This window comes from Mustela erminea, chromosome 9, assembly GCF_009829155.1.
Source record: "Mustela erminea isolate mMusErm1 chromosome 9, mMusErm1.Pri, whole genome shotgun sequence".
Taxonomy (NCBI): Eukaryota; Metazoa; Chordata; class Mammalia; order Carnivora; family Mustelidae; genus Mustela; species Mustela erminea.
This window is the reverse complement of record NC_045622.1, coordinates 41,657,953-41,673,689: the sequence shown is the minus strand read 5'-3', so window position 1 is coordinate 41,673,689 and position 15,737 is coordinate 41,657,953. Positions and strand designations below refer to the sequence as shown.

At 37.5% G+C, this 15,737-nt stretch overlaps 1 protein-coding gene across 4 annotated transcripts in view; it reads right to left on the bottom strand.

The window, feature by feature from the left end:
• The window catches only part of NOX4 (NADPH oxidase 4), a 172,659-nt gene that overhangs the window by 72,373 nt on the left and 84,549 nt on the right, over positions 1 to 15,737 (bottom strand). For all 4 annotated transcript variants that reach the window (XM_032356523.1, XM_032356524.1, XM_032356525.1 and 1 more), the window contains one exon: positions 12,287 to 12,347. In XM_032356523.1, the coding sequence (XP_032212414.1) occupies positions 12,287 to 12,347 (61 nt within the window). The remainder of the gene's footprint in view (positions 1 to 12,286; positions 12,348 to 15,737) is intronic.

The window sequence follows — 15,737 nt, the reverse complement described above, 5'->3', positions numbered from 1 at the left end:
TCACCAAGAAAACAGAAGGAACCAGGAGAGAAACCCCATCCCTCCTACTTCAAACCCCTGAATCCATCTGTCGTCATGCTCTGTAATCATCTTCTCTGTGCCCCTCCTGTTAGGAAGCATGAACTGCCCAGCTGCCTTATCCATGGTCAACTCCTCCACTTGTACACTGAATCCAGTTCTTCTAGAATGCATTAAGAGGCATGTGTGGACCTTGCTTCTGGGATTATGCCCTCTATCGTTCCAGCAATATCGACTCTTTCTTCTCTACTTCATTCTCATTTTTCCCAGAAGTACCTACACATATTATAATTGCTCAAATGAAATATATGTATATGTGTACATATTTTATATTTCTACACATGTATTTGTTATATGTCCTCTTAACTTATATCTGCCTTGTCCCTATATCCTCTTTCCTTCAGCTACTGACTTATTGCTTTATTTCATTTTATATTGAAACTCCTTAGAATTTGCCCAGTGGTGTTTTGGGCAAATATTTAACAGCCAAGTTTTTAGAAACATTTTTTTAAATCCATTTTTTATGATGTCTGTCAATTTTTGTTGTATAAATATACTGTGATGATTTAAAGCTATTGAACTTGACCTCACGGAACACAGAGTTGGAAGAGAAGCACTCAATCAAATGAGCTCACAGGAACTGGTCCCAATATATCAGTGGATTTATCTATATGGACCACCTCTACTTCTCCTACTATCTCTTGGACCTACTTGAGACAGGCTTCTGTCCCCAATACTCCATTAAAAACACATCTCACAGTGTCATTAAATCAGCTCTCAATTTACTCTACTTGTCAGAAGCAGATAAAATGGGTATCATTCAGATGTAGATTTTTAAACCATGTCTATTTTCTCAATCACATAAAAATCCAATCCTCCCATAGCCTACAGTGTCTGACCCGCTGCTTACCCCTCAGTCTATTTCCTACGAGTTACCCCTTCTTCATCTCTGTTCCAGCCCCAATGGCCTCCTTGCTGCTCCTTGAGTATCCAAACATTCCCACCTCAGGAAATTTGCACGCTTTCCTCAGGACTTCTTCCTGAAATCCACCTGACAAACCCTCATCTCCTTGTCCGTAGCTAAACACCCCGTCTAAAACAGCACTCCCCCCTCCCTTCATCATTCTTACTTCCTTACCTTTATTTTTCTTTATAGCATTTATCACTTTCTAACGTACAATACCTTGTTTTTTTGTTTTTCTTTTTGTTGTTCTTTACTGAAGGTCTCTACTGACTAGAATATAGTCTTTAGGAGAGCAGAGACCTTGTCTGTTTTGACCAATTCTGTATCTCCAGACACACTACACAACAGTGTCTGGTATACAGTTGGTGTTTAATAAATATCTAATTATGAGCCAAAATAACAAATAGTTTAAATGTTATCTTCCACAAATATCTAAGCATGACAATTTGCTAGTCAAAGCAGCAGTCACAACAACAAAGAGTATTTCTAGTCATTCCTTTGTAAATGTGGAAATTCTTAATTCATATTTATTACGGGCTTCAGCTAAAGCTTATACTATGTGAACATGCATTATGTAAAACCCAGGTGTTTCATATATCCAAGTATGATTTGTGCTGTTCAAAACAGCCAGTTTGCTCAAACCTATTTTGCATCTGCTTTTTGGGCATGCCGTCTAAAAAATGGTTGGTATTCAATAGGAGTACTTTTGATTTTTTACTCTTTTTACAGCCACCAAAGCTATTTACAGATATGGATGGTAAAAGGTGGATGCCACAATTGTTCCAAAACATGTTCTCATTATGAAATAATAACATTATTATAATTTGTGTGGCCATAATCTGACTTGTAAAGAGCTTCCCTATAAGAAAAAATATATCCGTTAAATGCATTACACATATTCTGTTTTAATCTTTTCATAAACAATCAACTAGATGAATTATATGTACCTGGCTAATTTGATGACATAGAAATAAATAGAGAGAGAACTATCAACTCTTTTCTTGGTCTTTTCTTCAACTAAAATTTTATCTATGGTTTCTTGTACTATGAGTATCCGTGTATTAAGTATTAAGACATAAGATGGCGGAGAAGTAGCAGGCTGAGACTGCTTCAGCTAGCCGGAGATCAGCTAGATAGCTTATCTAAAGATTGCAAACACCTGAAAATCCATCAGCAGATCGAAGAGAAGAAGAACAGCAATTCTGGAAACAGAAAAACAACCACTTTCTGAAAGGTAGGACCGGCGGAGAAGTGAATCCAAAGCGACGGGAAGATAGACCCCGGGGGGAGGGGCTGGCTCCCGGCAAGTGGCGGACCAACTGCGCACAAAATCAGGACTTTTAAAAGTCTATTCCGCTGAGGGACATCGCTCCAGAGGCTAAACCGGGGCGAAGCCCACGCGGGTTCAGCGTGGCCTCAGGTCCCGCAGGGTCACAGAAGGATCGGGGGTGTCTGAGTGTCGCAGACCTTGCGGGTATTGGAACGGGAAAGCCGGCTACAGAGACAGAGCCGACAGTAAGCTCACAGCTCGGTGTTACCTTGAACCGGTCGCAGGCACGGTGAGCTCGGAGCGCGGCCGGAGGTCAGGCAGACGGGAGTAACTGGGCGCTGTTCTCTGAGGGCGCACTGAGGAGTGCGGCCCTGGGCTCTCGGCTCCTCCGGTCCGGAGACCAGGAGGCCGCCATTTGTATTCCCATCCTCCGGAACTCTACGGAAAGTGCTCAGGGAACAAAAGCTCCTGAAAGCAAACCCGAGCGGATTACTCACCCCGGCCCGGGTAAGGGTGGTGTAACTCCGCCTGGGGCAAAGACACTTGAGAATCACTACAACAGGCCCCTCCCCCAGAAGATCAACAAGAAATCCAGCCGAGACCAAGTTCACCTACCAAGGAGTGCGGTTTCAATACCAAGGAGAGCTGCAGAATTCCAGAAAAGGAGAAAGCCAAGCACGGAACTCATGGCTTTTTCCCTGTGATTTTTTTTTAGTCTTGCAGTTAATTTAATTTTTTTTTCTTTTTCATTTTTTGTTTTTTTTTTCTTGCCTTCGGGTAAAATTTTTTTTTTTTAACTGTTACCTTTTTCTTTTTTAACGATTTTTTACTAGTTTATCTAATATATATATATTTTTTTCTTTTTTACATTTTTCTTAGGTGTTTTCTTTTTTTTAATTCTTTTCTTTTCTTTTTTTTTTCTTTTTTTTTCTTTTTCTTCTTTTTTTTTCTTTCTTCCTTTTTGAACCTCTTTTTATCCCCTTTCTCCCCCCTCACGATTTGGGATCTCTTCTAATTTGGTTAAAGCATTTTTTCCTGGGGTTGTTGCCACCCTTTTAGTATTTTACTTGCCCCTTCATATACTCTTATCTGGACAAAATGACAAGACGGAAAAATTCAACACAAAAAAAAGAACAAGAGGCAGTACCGAAGGCTAGGGACCTAATCAATACAGACATTGGTAATATGTCAGATCTAGAGTTCAGAATGACAATTCTCAAGGTTCTAGCCGGGCTCGAAAAAGGCATGGAAGATATTACAGAAACCCTCTCGAGAGATATAAAAGCCCTTTCTGGAGAAATAAAAGAACTAAAATCTAACCAAGTTGAAATCAAAAAAGGTATTAATGAGGTGCAATCAAAAATGGAGGCTCTCACTGCTAGGATAAATGAGGCAGAAGAAAAAATTAGTGATATAGAAGACCAAATGACAGAGAATAAAGAAGCTGAGCAAAAGAGGGACAAACAGCTACTGGACCACGAGGGGAGAATTCGAGAGATAAGTGACACCATAAGATGAAACAACATTAGAATAATTGGGATTCCAGAAGAAGAAGAAAGAGAGAGAGGAGCAGAAGGTATACTGGAGAGAATTATTGGGGAGAATTTCCCCAATATGGCAAAGGGAACGAGCATCAAAATTCAGGAGGTTCAGAGAACGCCCCTCAAAATCAATAAGAATAGGCCCACACCCCGTCACCTAATAGTAAAATTTACAAGTCTCAGTGACAAAGAGAAAATCCTGAAAGCAGCCCGGGAAAAGAAGTCTGTAACATACAATGGTAAAAATATTAGATTGGCAGCTGACTTATCCACAGAGACCTGGCAGGCCAGAAAGAGCTGGCATGATATTTTCAGAGCACTAAACGAGAAAAACATGCAGCCAAGAATACTATATCCAGCTAGGCTATCATTGAAAATAGAAGGAGAGATTAAAAGCTTCCAGGACAAACAAAAACTGAAAGAATTTGCAAATACCAAACCAGCTCTACAGGAAATATTGAAAGGGGTCCTCTAAGCAAAGAGAGAGCCTACAAGTGGTAGATCAGAAAGGAACAGAGACCATATACAGTAACAGTCAACTTACAGGCAATACAATGGCACTAAATTCATATCTCTCAATAGTTACCCTGAATGTTAATGGGCTAAATGCCCCTGTCAAAAGACACAGGGTATCAGAATGGATTAAAAAAAAAAAAAACCCATCTATATGTTGCCTCCAAGAAACTCATTTTAAGCCCAAAGACACCTCCAGATTTAAAATGAGGGGGTGGAAAAGAATTTACCATGCTAATGGACATCAGAAGAAAGCAGGAGTGGCAATCCTTATATCAGATCAATTAGATTTTAAGCCAAAGACTATAATAAGAGATGAGGAAGGACACTATATCATACTCAAAGGGTCTGTCCAACAAGAAGATTTAACAATTTTAAATATCTATGACCCCAACGTGGGAGCAGCCAACTATATAAACCAATTAATAACAAATCAAAGAAACACATCAACAATAATACAATAATAGGGGACTTTAACACTCCCCTCACTGAAATGGACAGATCATCCAAGCAAAAGATCAGCAAGGAAATAAAGGCCTTAAACGACACACTGGACCAGATGGACATCACAGATATATACAGAACATTTCATCCCAAAGCAACAGAATACAGATTCTTCTCTAGTGCACATGGAACATTCTCCAGAATAGATCACATCCTCGGTCCTAAAGCAGGACTCAACCGCTTTCAAAAGATTGGGAGCATTCCCTGCATATTTTCAGACCACAATGCTCTAAAGCTAGAACTCAACCACAAAAGGAAGTTTGGAAAGAACCCAAATACATGGAGACTAAACAGCATCCTTCTAAAGAATGAATGGGTCAACCGGGAAATTAAAGAAGAATTGAAAAAAATCATGGAAACAAATGATAATGAAAATACAACGGTTCAAAATCTGTGGGACACAACAAAGGCAGTCCTGAGAGGAAAATATATAGCGGTACAAGCCTTTCTCAAAAAACAAGAAAGGTCTCAGGTACACAACCTAACCCTTCACCTAAAGGAGCTGGAGAAAGAACAAGAAAGAAACCCTAAGCCCAGCAGGAGAAGAGAAATCATAAAGATCAGAGCAGAGATCAATGAAATAGAAACCAAAAAAACAATAGAGCAAATCAACGAAACTAGGAGCTGGTTCTTTGAAAGAATTAATAAAATTGATAAACCCCTGGCCCGACTTATCAAAAAGAAAAGAGAAAGGACCCAAATAAATAAAATCATAAATGAAAGAGGAGAGATCACAACTAACACCAAAGAAATACAAACTATTATAAGAACATACTATGAGCAACTCTACGCCAATAAATTTGACAATCTGGAAGAAATGGATGCATTCCTAGAAACATATAAACTACCACAACTGAACCAGGAAGAAATAGAAAGCCTGAACAGACCCATAACCAGTAAGGAGATTGAAACAGTCATTAAAAATCTCCAAACAAACAAAAGCCCAGGGCCAGACGGCTTCCCGGGGGAATTCTACCAAACATTTAAAGAAGAACTAATTCCTATTCTCCTGAAACTGTTCCAAAAAATAGAAATGGAAGGAAAACTTCCAAACTCATTTTATGAGGCCAGCATCACCTTGATCCCAAAACCAGACGAGGATTCCACCAAAAAAGAGAGCTATAGACCGATATCCTTGATGAACACAGATGCGAAAATACTCAACAAAATACTAGCCAATAGGATTCAACAGTACATTAAAAAGATTATTCACCACGACCAAGTGGGATTTATTCCAGAGCTGCAAGGTTGGTTCAACATCCGCAAATCAGTCAATGTGATACAACACATCAATAAAAGAAAGAACAAGAACCATATGATACTCTCAATAGATGCTGAAAAAGCATTTGACAAAGTACAGCATCCCTTCCTGATCAAAACTCTTCAAAGTGTAGGGATAGAGGGCACATACCTCAATATCATCAAAGCCATCTATGAAAAACCCATCGCAAATATCATTCTCAATGGAGAAAAACTAAAGCTTTTCTGCTAAGGTCAGGAACACGGCAGGGATGTCCATTATCACCACTGCTATTCAACATAGTACTAGAGGTCCTAGCCTCAGCAATCAGACAACAAAAGGAAATTAAAGGCATCCAAATCGGCAAAGAAGAAGTCAAATTATCACTCTTCGCAGATGATATGATACTATATGTGGAAAACCCAAAAGACTCCACTCCAAAACTGCTAGAACGTATACAGGAATTCAGTAAAGTGTCAGGATATAAAATCAATGCACAGAAATCAGTTGCATTTCTCTACACCAACAGCAAGACAGAAGAAAGAGAAATTAAGGAGTCAATCCCATTTACAATTGCACCCAAAACCATAAGATACCTAGGAATAAACCTAACCAAAGAGACACAGAATCTATACTCAAAAAACTATAAAGTACTCATGAAAGAAATTGAGGAAGACACAAAGAAATGGAAAAATGTTCCATGCTCCTGGATTGGAAGAATAAATATTGTGAAAATGTCTATGCTACCTAAAGCAATATACACATTTAATGCAATTCCTATCAAAGTACCATCCATCTTTTTCAAAGAAATGGAACAAATAATGCTAAAATTTATATGGAACCAGAAAAGACCTCGAATAGCCAAAGGGATATTGAAAAAGAAAGCCAACGTTGGTGGCATCACAATTCCGGACTTCAAGCTCTATTACAAAGCTGTCGTCATCAAGACAGCATGGTAATGGCACAAAAACAGACACATAGATCAATGGAACAGAATAGAGAGCCCAGAAATAGACCCTCAACTCTATGGTCAACTAATCTTCGACAAAGCAGGAAAGAATGTCCAATGGAAAAAAGACAGCCTCTTCAATAAATGGTGTTGGGAAAATTGGACAGCCACATGCAGAAAAATGAAATTGGACCATTTCCTTACACCACACACAAAAATAGACTCAAAATGGATGAAGGACCTCAATGTGCGAAAGGAATCCATCAAAATCCTTGAGGAGAACACAGGCAGCAACCTCTTTGACCTCAACCGCAGCAACATCTTCCTAGGAACAACGCAAAAGGCAAGGGAAGCAAGGGCAAAAATGAACTATTGGGATTTCATCAAGATCAAAAGCTTTTGCACAGCAAAGGAAACAGTTAACAAAATCAAAAGACAACTGACAGAATGGGAGAAGATATTTGCAGACATATCAGATAAAGGACTAGTGTCCAGAATCTATAAAGAACTTAGCAAGCTCAACACCCAAAGAACAAATAATCCAATCAAGAAATGGGCAGAGGACATGAACAGACATTTCTGCAAAGAAGACATCCAGATGGCCAACAGACACATGAAAAAGTGCTCCATATCACTCGGCATCAGGGAAATACAAATCAAAACCACAATGAGATATCACCTCACACCAGTCAAAATGGCTAAAATAAACAAGTCAGGAAATGACAGATGCTGGCGAGGATGCGGAGAAAGGGGAACCCTCCTACACTGTTGGTGGGAATGCAAGCTGGTGCAGCCGCTCTGGAAAACAGCATGGAGGTTCCTCAAAATGTTGAAAATAGAACTGCCCTATGACCCAGCAATTGCACTATTGGGTATTTACCCTAAGGATACAAACGTAGTGATCCAAAGGGGCACGTGCACCCGAATGTTTATAGCAGCAATGTCCACAATCGCCAAACTATGGAAAGAACCGAGATGTCCATCAACAGATGAATGGATCAAGAAGATGTGGTATATATACACAATGGAATACTATGCAGCCATCAAAAGAAATGAAATCTTGCCATTTGCGACAACATGGATGGAACTAGAGCGTATCATGCTTAGTGAAATAAGTCAAGCAGAGAAAGACAACTATCATATGATCTCCCTGATATGAGGAAGTGGTGATGCAACATGGGGGCTTAAGTGGGTAGGAGAAGAATCAATGAAACAAGATGGGATTGGGAGGGAGACAAACCATAAGTGACTCTTAATCTCACAAAACAAACTGAGGGTTGCTGGGGGGAGGGGGTTTGGGAGAAGGGGGTGGGATTATGGACATTGGAGAGGGTATGTGCTTTGGTGAGTGCTGTGAAGTGTGTAAACCTGGTGATTCACAGACCTGTACCCCTGGGGATAAAAATATATGTTTATAAAAAATAAAAAATTAATTAAAAAAAAAAAAAAGATACCTAGTGTAGAGTCAGTGAAACCATGTTTGAGTTGGTGGTGCCTAAACTGGAATTTATCTTAAAGAATGCATGTAGTCTATGGAGCATTTTGCCTCCATCAGAAAGGATGAATACCCAGCTTTTGTAGCAACATGGACGGGACTGGAAGAGATTATGCTGAGTGAAATAAGTCAAGCAGAGAGAGTCAATTATCATATGGTTTCACTTATTTGTGGAGCATAACAAATAGCATGGAGGACAAGGGGAGTTAGAGAGGAGAAGGGAGTTGAGGGAAATTGGGAGGGAAGGTGAATCATGAGAGACTATGGACTCTGAAAAACAATCTGAGGGTTGTAAAGGGGCGGGGGGTGGGAGGTTGGGGGAACCAGGTGGTGGGTATTAGAGAGGGCACGGATTGTATGGAGCACTGGGTGTGGTGCAAAAACAATGAATACTGTTATGCTGAAAATAAAAAATAAAAATATAATTAAAAAAAAAAAAGTATTAAGACAAATTCATGATGTTATATGGCCCTGGTTTCCCACTTTTGATCCTCAAAGTGAACCATATCCTCTGATTATAGGAATATTTTTCATTAGACATTAAATTGATAGAAACTGATAACACAGATTCAAGGATTATACAGGATATGTACAATAAGCCCTCATTGCATATTTATCCAGTTGTCAATCCATTAACTATTGAATGGAAAAATGACAAAATTTTTAGAGTAATTTCAATGCGTATAATGCTTTTGTAGTAAAACTAGAGTAAGTTGCTATTTAGATCACTAAAAAAACCAACAGTATAACATTATCTCAGACATTATTCAATAGTAATCTAATGCACAAAATAACAAAACATTTTGGACAGTTAGAATGATAAGCAAACCAGTAGGCAATCTGTGATCATGTATTTGAAATTGGAAAGTATGACTGACTCTAGAAAAGCAACAAAAATTAATTCGATGATAAATCCACTTGGGTGATTTATCTGTTCCATCACCATCATTTCAAGGAAAAACCTAAATTGTGTTTGAGGTTTGAAGGGTCTTCCAAACTTAATGAGTCTTTCACATACTTAAGGGGTGCAACAAAAGTCCTGGTTAAAATAAAAAGCTAGACAATAAATCTGAAACTTTGAGGCCTGCTTGTCCTGAGCTATGCTCAAATTTCTTCTTGGTCACTTTGCTGCTGGGTATCATTGATTAATCTTGGAAAGACCATCCATGGGGCAGTCTAAAATTTGTTCTTTTGACCTGCCCAAGACAGAACATATTTCAGGGAAGAAAAAAATGACTATAAAATATCTATCAGTTTTGAAAAGCAAACCTCTGATATTCAACTTTTAAACATCTTTTTGCTATTTACTACCCCTATTGCTCTTAGCACTAAGTTTTAATTAATTATTTTAAAACAAAACCCAATGATCTTAGAGTAATGTTCCCAGTTTTCCTTCCATAATTATAACTCCATTGTTTTAAGACAGTTAAACCTTTTTTTGAACTAAAGTGCCGGATATTATTTAGTGCAGAATTATTTAGGGGTTTTATGCATGAACGCTTGACACTTTTTTCCAAGTCAACAAATATTTAGAGTCAACAACCCAGAAGGTTTATTAATTGAAAAGCATCTGACTGGAACTGAGCTCTAAATAGAATGATCTTATTTCTCCCTCAAAAAAGGAGAAAAAAATTAAAACTATAAGATGTCCCTAATAGAAAAGATCGAAATAAATGATGAGGTAATCATTTATTTTAATGAGCTACTGACAATAGAAAATAACTTGATGAAGAAACTTAGTAACAATAGCTAGTAATAATCCATCATGAAGTTTCTCCTTATCATGATGAATTAAATTATATCTTCATTGTACTTTTTCTCTTCAGATACAGAATTTTTTCAACGACCACTCATTACTGAAGTTAATTCACATTTCATTGAAATTCTTAGCAAAGAACTTGTTCTTTATTTGTCAAATAGTGCAAAACAACTATGATTATATCAACTAGTTCTGAGGTTATCATGAGAATTACTATTTTCATGCTACACCAGTGTTTTTCTAACAAGGGATTACCATGATCTCTTTTGATGCAATCAGATAAACTACACATATTGAAGCCTGATTTTTCATAATTCTGAATGGGTCATTACTGCTCAAACGTCTTTTGATTAATCTCATCGTTTGCTCATTAAATACTCTGTTGGTTTTTTTCTCCATTTTCATCAAGTCTCCAATTCCAAGCTGGTTGTCCTTTCTACGGATAAAGAATTTACACACTATTATTTTTAACTGTCGGATGTAAGCTCTTCAAATGTCCTTCTTTGTAAAATACCCCCTCTTCCTATTACTCAATATCTTGCTCTTTCCTGATTATTACAAAAATTAGTCCCCCTTCCAGTGCTAACTTCTCAAACCTGTGCCAGCAAATCCTTTCCTTCTAGTCCTCTTTCCATTCCCACTCCTCCACTGAACTCTTCTCCTCTGCCTTCCCGTACCAGTAGATTCTAATCTATCCAACGAGCAAATTATTAACGCTATTATTGTTACAATGATCCAAATCTCTCAAAAGTTTTCTAGCATCTCTAAGTTATTTTATTATCTTGTCAAGGCATTCAACATCTTCACTGCGGTAACCCCAAATATCTTTTTCATAGTACTCCCAAGAATGAAGTCTTTGCTTCTGCTAGACTGACTGACTCACCCTTCTCAGATATGGTTTACACATTACCTTCCCTGATTTTTGACAATGCTGTGAATTTTACTAAAATGACCTCCTTCCTTTTTCATATGCCTGATTTTCAAGGTTCAGCTCAAATTCCCTCTTCTCTGTGAAGCTCTTCGTATAACCCTAGACTATTCTAAGTCTACCTTTTTCGGATTCCCTCCTCCTAGTTTAGCACTCAATTAGAAAATACTTTTATTTACACTTGCATTCATGTCTATACCGCATTCTTTCTTTTGAACAGCCAAACTAAGCAACTAGCCAACAAGTTTACATTTATTGAGCACTCACTTGTTAGTCACTGTATTGCACCAGGGGAATAGAGAATGAACAATGTTTCATTTATTTATTCAGAACTCTTAATACAATGCATGCCACACATAATATAAAAGTTTTTATTGTTTAAATGAGTAACATATCACTAATAAATTTGCTATGAAAAATGACCACTATTCCAGGGGCACCTGGGTGGCTCAGTGGGTTAAAGCCTCTGCTTTCGGCTTAGGTCATGATCCCAGGGTCCTGGGATCAAGCCCCACATCGGGCTCTCTGCTCCATGGAGAGCCTGCTTCCTCCTCTCTCTCCCTGTCTGCCTCTCTTGACTACTTGTAATCTCTGTCTAATAAATAAGTAAAATCTTAAAAAAAAAATTGACCACTATTCCAAAGATGCTGTGGAGTTGTTATATTATACACATAGGTAATACCACAAAAAGGTCATGCAAGAGCTGGAAGATTTAAATCTCAATAGAAATCCCAATCCCAGGTGTTGGATTATTTTGAGAGTAAAATCAACTACTTATTTTAAAATCATATTTTCTAAAAAACACATTTCATTCTTCCCACTATTGCCAGTGCATTTGATAAGTAGGCAGAAACCAATGATTTGTAAACACAGCAAACAATACATTAACAATTATTAATATCCAAGGTATTTGAATTCTAAAAATGCATCCTACAAGTAGAAAATATAGACTATCAAAACTGTATATGCAAAGAAAGAAAACAACAGCTTGAGAACATATCCACATTTCTATATATGCTAGTTGTCGACTACTTAAACACATGCAAACTATTGTATGACCCATTATTTTCAAAGCATGTACCTTAAAACTCTGTGTTCCACATACCTGTCCAGTCTCCTACTATTTTAAGGTGGACCCCAAATGTTGCTTTGGTTTCAGTAGGACACTAAAACAAACAAACAAACAAAAACCACTGGAATCAATTCTGAGTAATAGTTAAGTATTACCAAACTATGATTTAATAACAATTTTCATTCTCATAGCAAGTCCTCCAAATCAATAGCAAATAGAAAGGAATGAACTAAAAATCTATATAGATCCTCATTAGTGGAAGAAAAAAAGCAACTTCGACCAGTCAATAATACAATATACATTTCTCTAAAAGCCCATAGGTATCTATATAAAAAAAGACATATAGTCTAAAATTGTTAGTATATCACATTTAACAACAAATATTGCCAAAATGCCTTTTGAATCAAAATATTTAAGAGGGCACAGGTTTAAACGACAAAGGAAGAAATGGAGACTAATGATTTTAATATCTTTTTCACTCCAGATATTAATATACACTTCACATCTTAACAAGTTCCAGGAATAAGGAAAAAAAAAATTTCCCAAAGTGACCTGAATTTTCCATGTCCGACAAAGAAACTCCTACTGAAAGAGTTCTATTTCATTTCCTCCCTTAATTCTCAGAAGAAATAACCTGAAGTGAACTGGCAAGGGTACCTGGGAGGGAATGAGTGTGATTATGGAAGTAAGAAAAGCATCCATAGCCCCATGTTTATGAAATGTAGAAAACACCCACATCACTGAAATGAAAGAATAATTTTGGCTCACAATAAAGAAATGCAGAATCTCCTTTTATTTTTCAGAATTCTAATCTCTCATCCATAATCATCAGATTCAACCCTTGTGAAAAGTAAGTTCTTTCATAACTCATTTGGTGGCACTATCTGACTTGAGTTTATGGGAGGGTAATGACGGGAGGCTAACTAAAAATTCATACAGAAGTGTTTTCTATAGAAGTATCCATTTGTTGGGGCACCTGAGTGGCTCAGTAGGCTAAGCATCTGCCTGTGGCTCATGTCATGATCTCAGGGTCCTGGGATTGAGCCCAGCATTAGGGATAATAATAATTAATTATTATTTTACTTAAAAATAAAATCTTAAAAAAAAAGTATCTATTTGTGTAAGAATGTTACCCCATATCCTGCTAGAGATCTTCTGTAATATATGAAATATACATACCTTTTAAAATCCACAAAATTTTTAACTCCGAAAATACATCTAATCTAAGGGTTAAGGACAAGAACTTTATACACATTATTATTTTAACTGTATGATAAAAGTTCTTTCAACTGTCCTACTTCCTAAAACATCCCTTTCTCATCACACAATATCTTGTCCTTTCCTGATTTTTACAGAAATTAGCACCCCCCTTCCCATTGCTAACTTCTCAAACCTGTAACTACCAAAGTTTTACTGAGTGCAATTTACCAAGGGCAGTGGCAATTTCTTTATTTCCAAAATCTCACAACAACCCCTGTCTTTCATAGTAAGGGAAACTGAATAATTGAGACTGAAAATATGAACTTGCCCAAGATCATACAACTAGTAAGAAGACGAGACAGAGTTTGGATCCAAGTCTATCTGACTACATAGTTCTTAACTACGGCAAGTCACTGTTCCCACTAAGGCAAACATGGAAAATGGGTAAGATTGCATGAGAAAGCAAATGGTGTAGGAGGAAGAAAAGTTATTTGTTGAAGATTACTAGAATCGACATACTACAATAAGAATTAAGGGGAAACATGAGCTGAAGCCCTATGTGGTCGTGGGGGCTCTGTGATGGAGAATGGGTTGCATAAAGCAAGTCTAATATCCTTGAGCACTGTGTCAACCAATTAGTGTAGGTCAAACCAGGATGCTGTAAGAAGAGGAAATAAGAGAAAAAGAAGACACCATGAAGAAATGTAAAGAACTCACCGTCAAACAAGAAAGGCAGCTTGGAAACCAGAGAGAACACAAAAATAAAAATGTAGATATTGCTCACTTCACCAGAAATCATAAACATACTAAAAATACATGATCTAATAAAGGTTCAGCGTTGGGAATTGATGTGACATGGAATTTCCAAACTACTCTTTTGCAATCACTGTTTCTAATGGAATCATTACTATATGATAAAAATATGAAATGAAGTAAAAGAAACTATAAATATGATATTATTTAAATATTATTTGTACTATAAAAGGTGCTATTTCATTTATAATGGTGACTCTAATATTTATCTCATTTGCATTCCAAGATCATTAAGTTTTGTTAACTAGTATATCTTAATAATTATACCATTAGTAAGATGGTGTGATGTGTATAAACCACCCATCATTTTCACTCTGTACTATTTAATGCTGGCCAGAGCCTCTATGCAGTAAAATTTGTGCCTTATAGAAAGCAAGAACCCCAACAGAGTTCCAAGCTACCAATCTGTGTATCCATGCATCACCTGATGTTTCCCTCACTGTGAACTAACCCTCAAATTATAAAAATAAGATCTAAGCAAGAAGGTATCAGAATAGAGAGGAAAAAGTTAGTCTTGAGATGCCTGAGTGGGCATCTGGCTTGATATAATCTCATACTCTAAAGGAAAACAAATTTTCCCAAATATTCATATCTCTAGCCAATTCTTTCAGTGTAATTGTAAAAGATACTCAGATGTGATAACATCCCCTCCAGTCCTGTAGGAGACTACAAAACTCCACCTTGTGAGGCTGGCCAAATGTATCAGTACAGTTTTTAATGCTGATCTGATTGTGAACAGATAAAACATAGTAGATTTCCCTCAGACTCTGGGTATAATACCTTTATAAGTACTGATACTTTCTCAAACTAACTGGAAAGAACACAGAATTTAAAATAGTCTTGCCCAATCATATTGCTTCAAATTTGAAGGGGTCCCGCCAGAGTAAAGCACAGAATGGTTTCAGCATGTGTGGTTTGAAACAATGACTGAGGATCTTATAATCACATTCTAGTACATTTGCACAAAAAAATGTTCAGATTAGGGCGCCTGTGTGGCTCAGTGGCTTGAGGCCTCTGCCTTTGGCTCAGGTCATGATCCAGGGTCCTGGGATTGAGCCCTACATTCGGCTCTCTGCTCAGCAGGGAGCCTGCTTCCCCCTCTCTCTGCCTGCCTCTCTGCCTACTTGTGATCTCTCTCTGTCAAAATAAATAAATGAAATTTTTAAAAAATGTTCAGATTCACTAATGTTGCTTAAAACATAGTATAGTGATTCTTTAATGCTTCCTCTTATCTTTTAATTTTTTTTAATTTTTTGAAGTTTTTATTTGAATTTCAGTTAGTTAACATACAGTGTGATACTAGCTTCAGGTGTACAATACAGTGATTCAGTGTTTCCATACATCACCTGGTGCTCACCACAAGTGTCCACCCTAATCCCCATCACCTGTTCCCCCTTCGCTCCCCACCCACCTCCCCTCTGGTAACCATCAGTTTGTTCTCTATAGTTAAGAGTCTGTTTCTTGGTTTCTC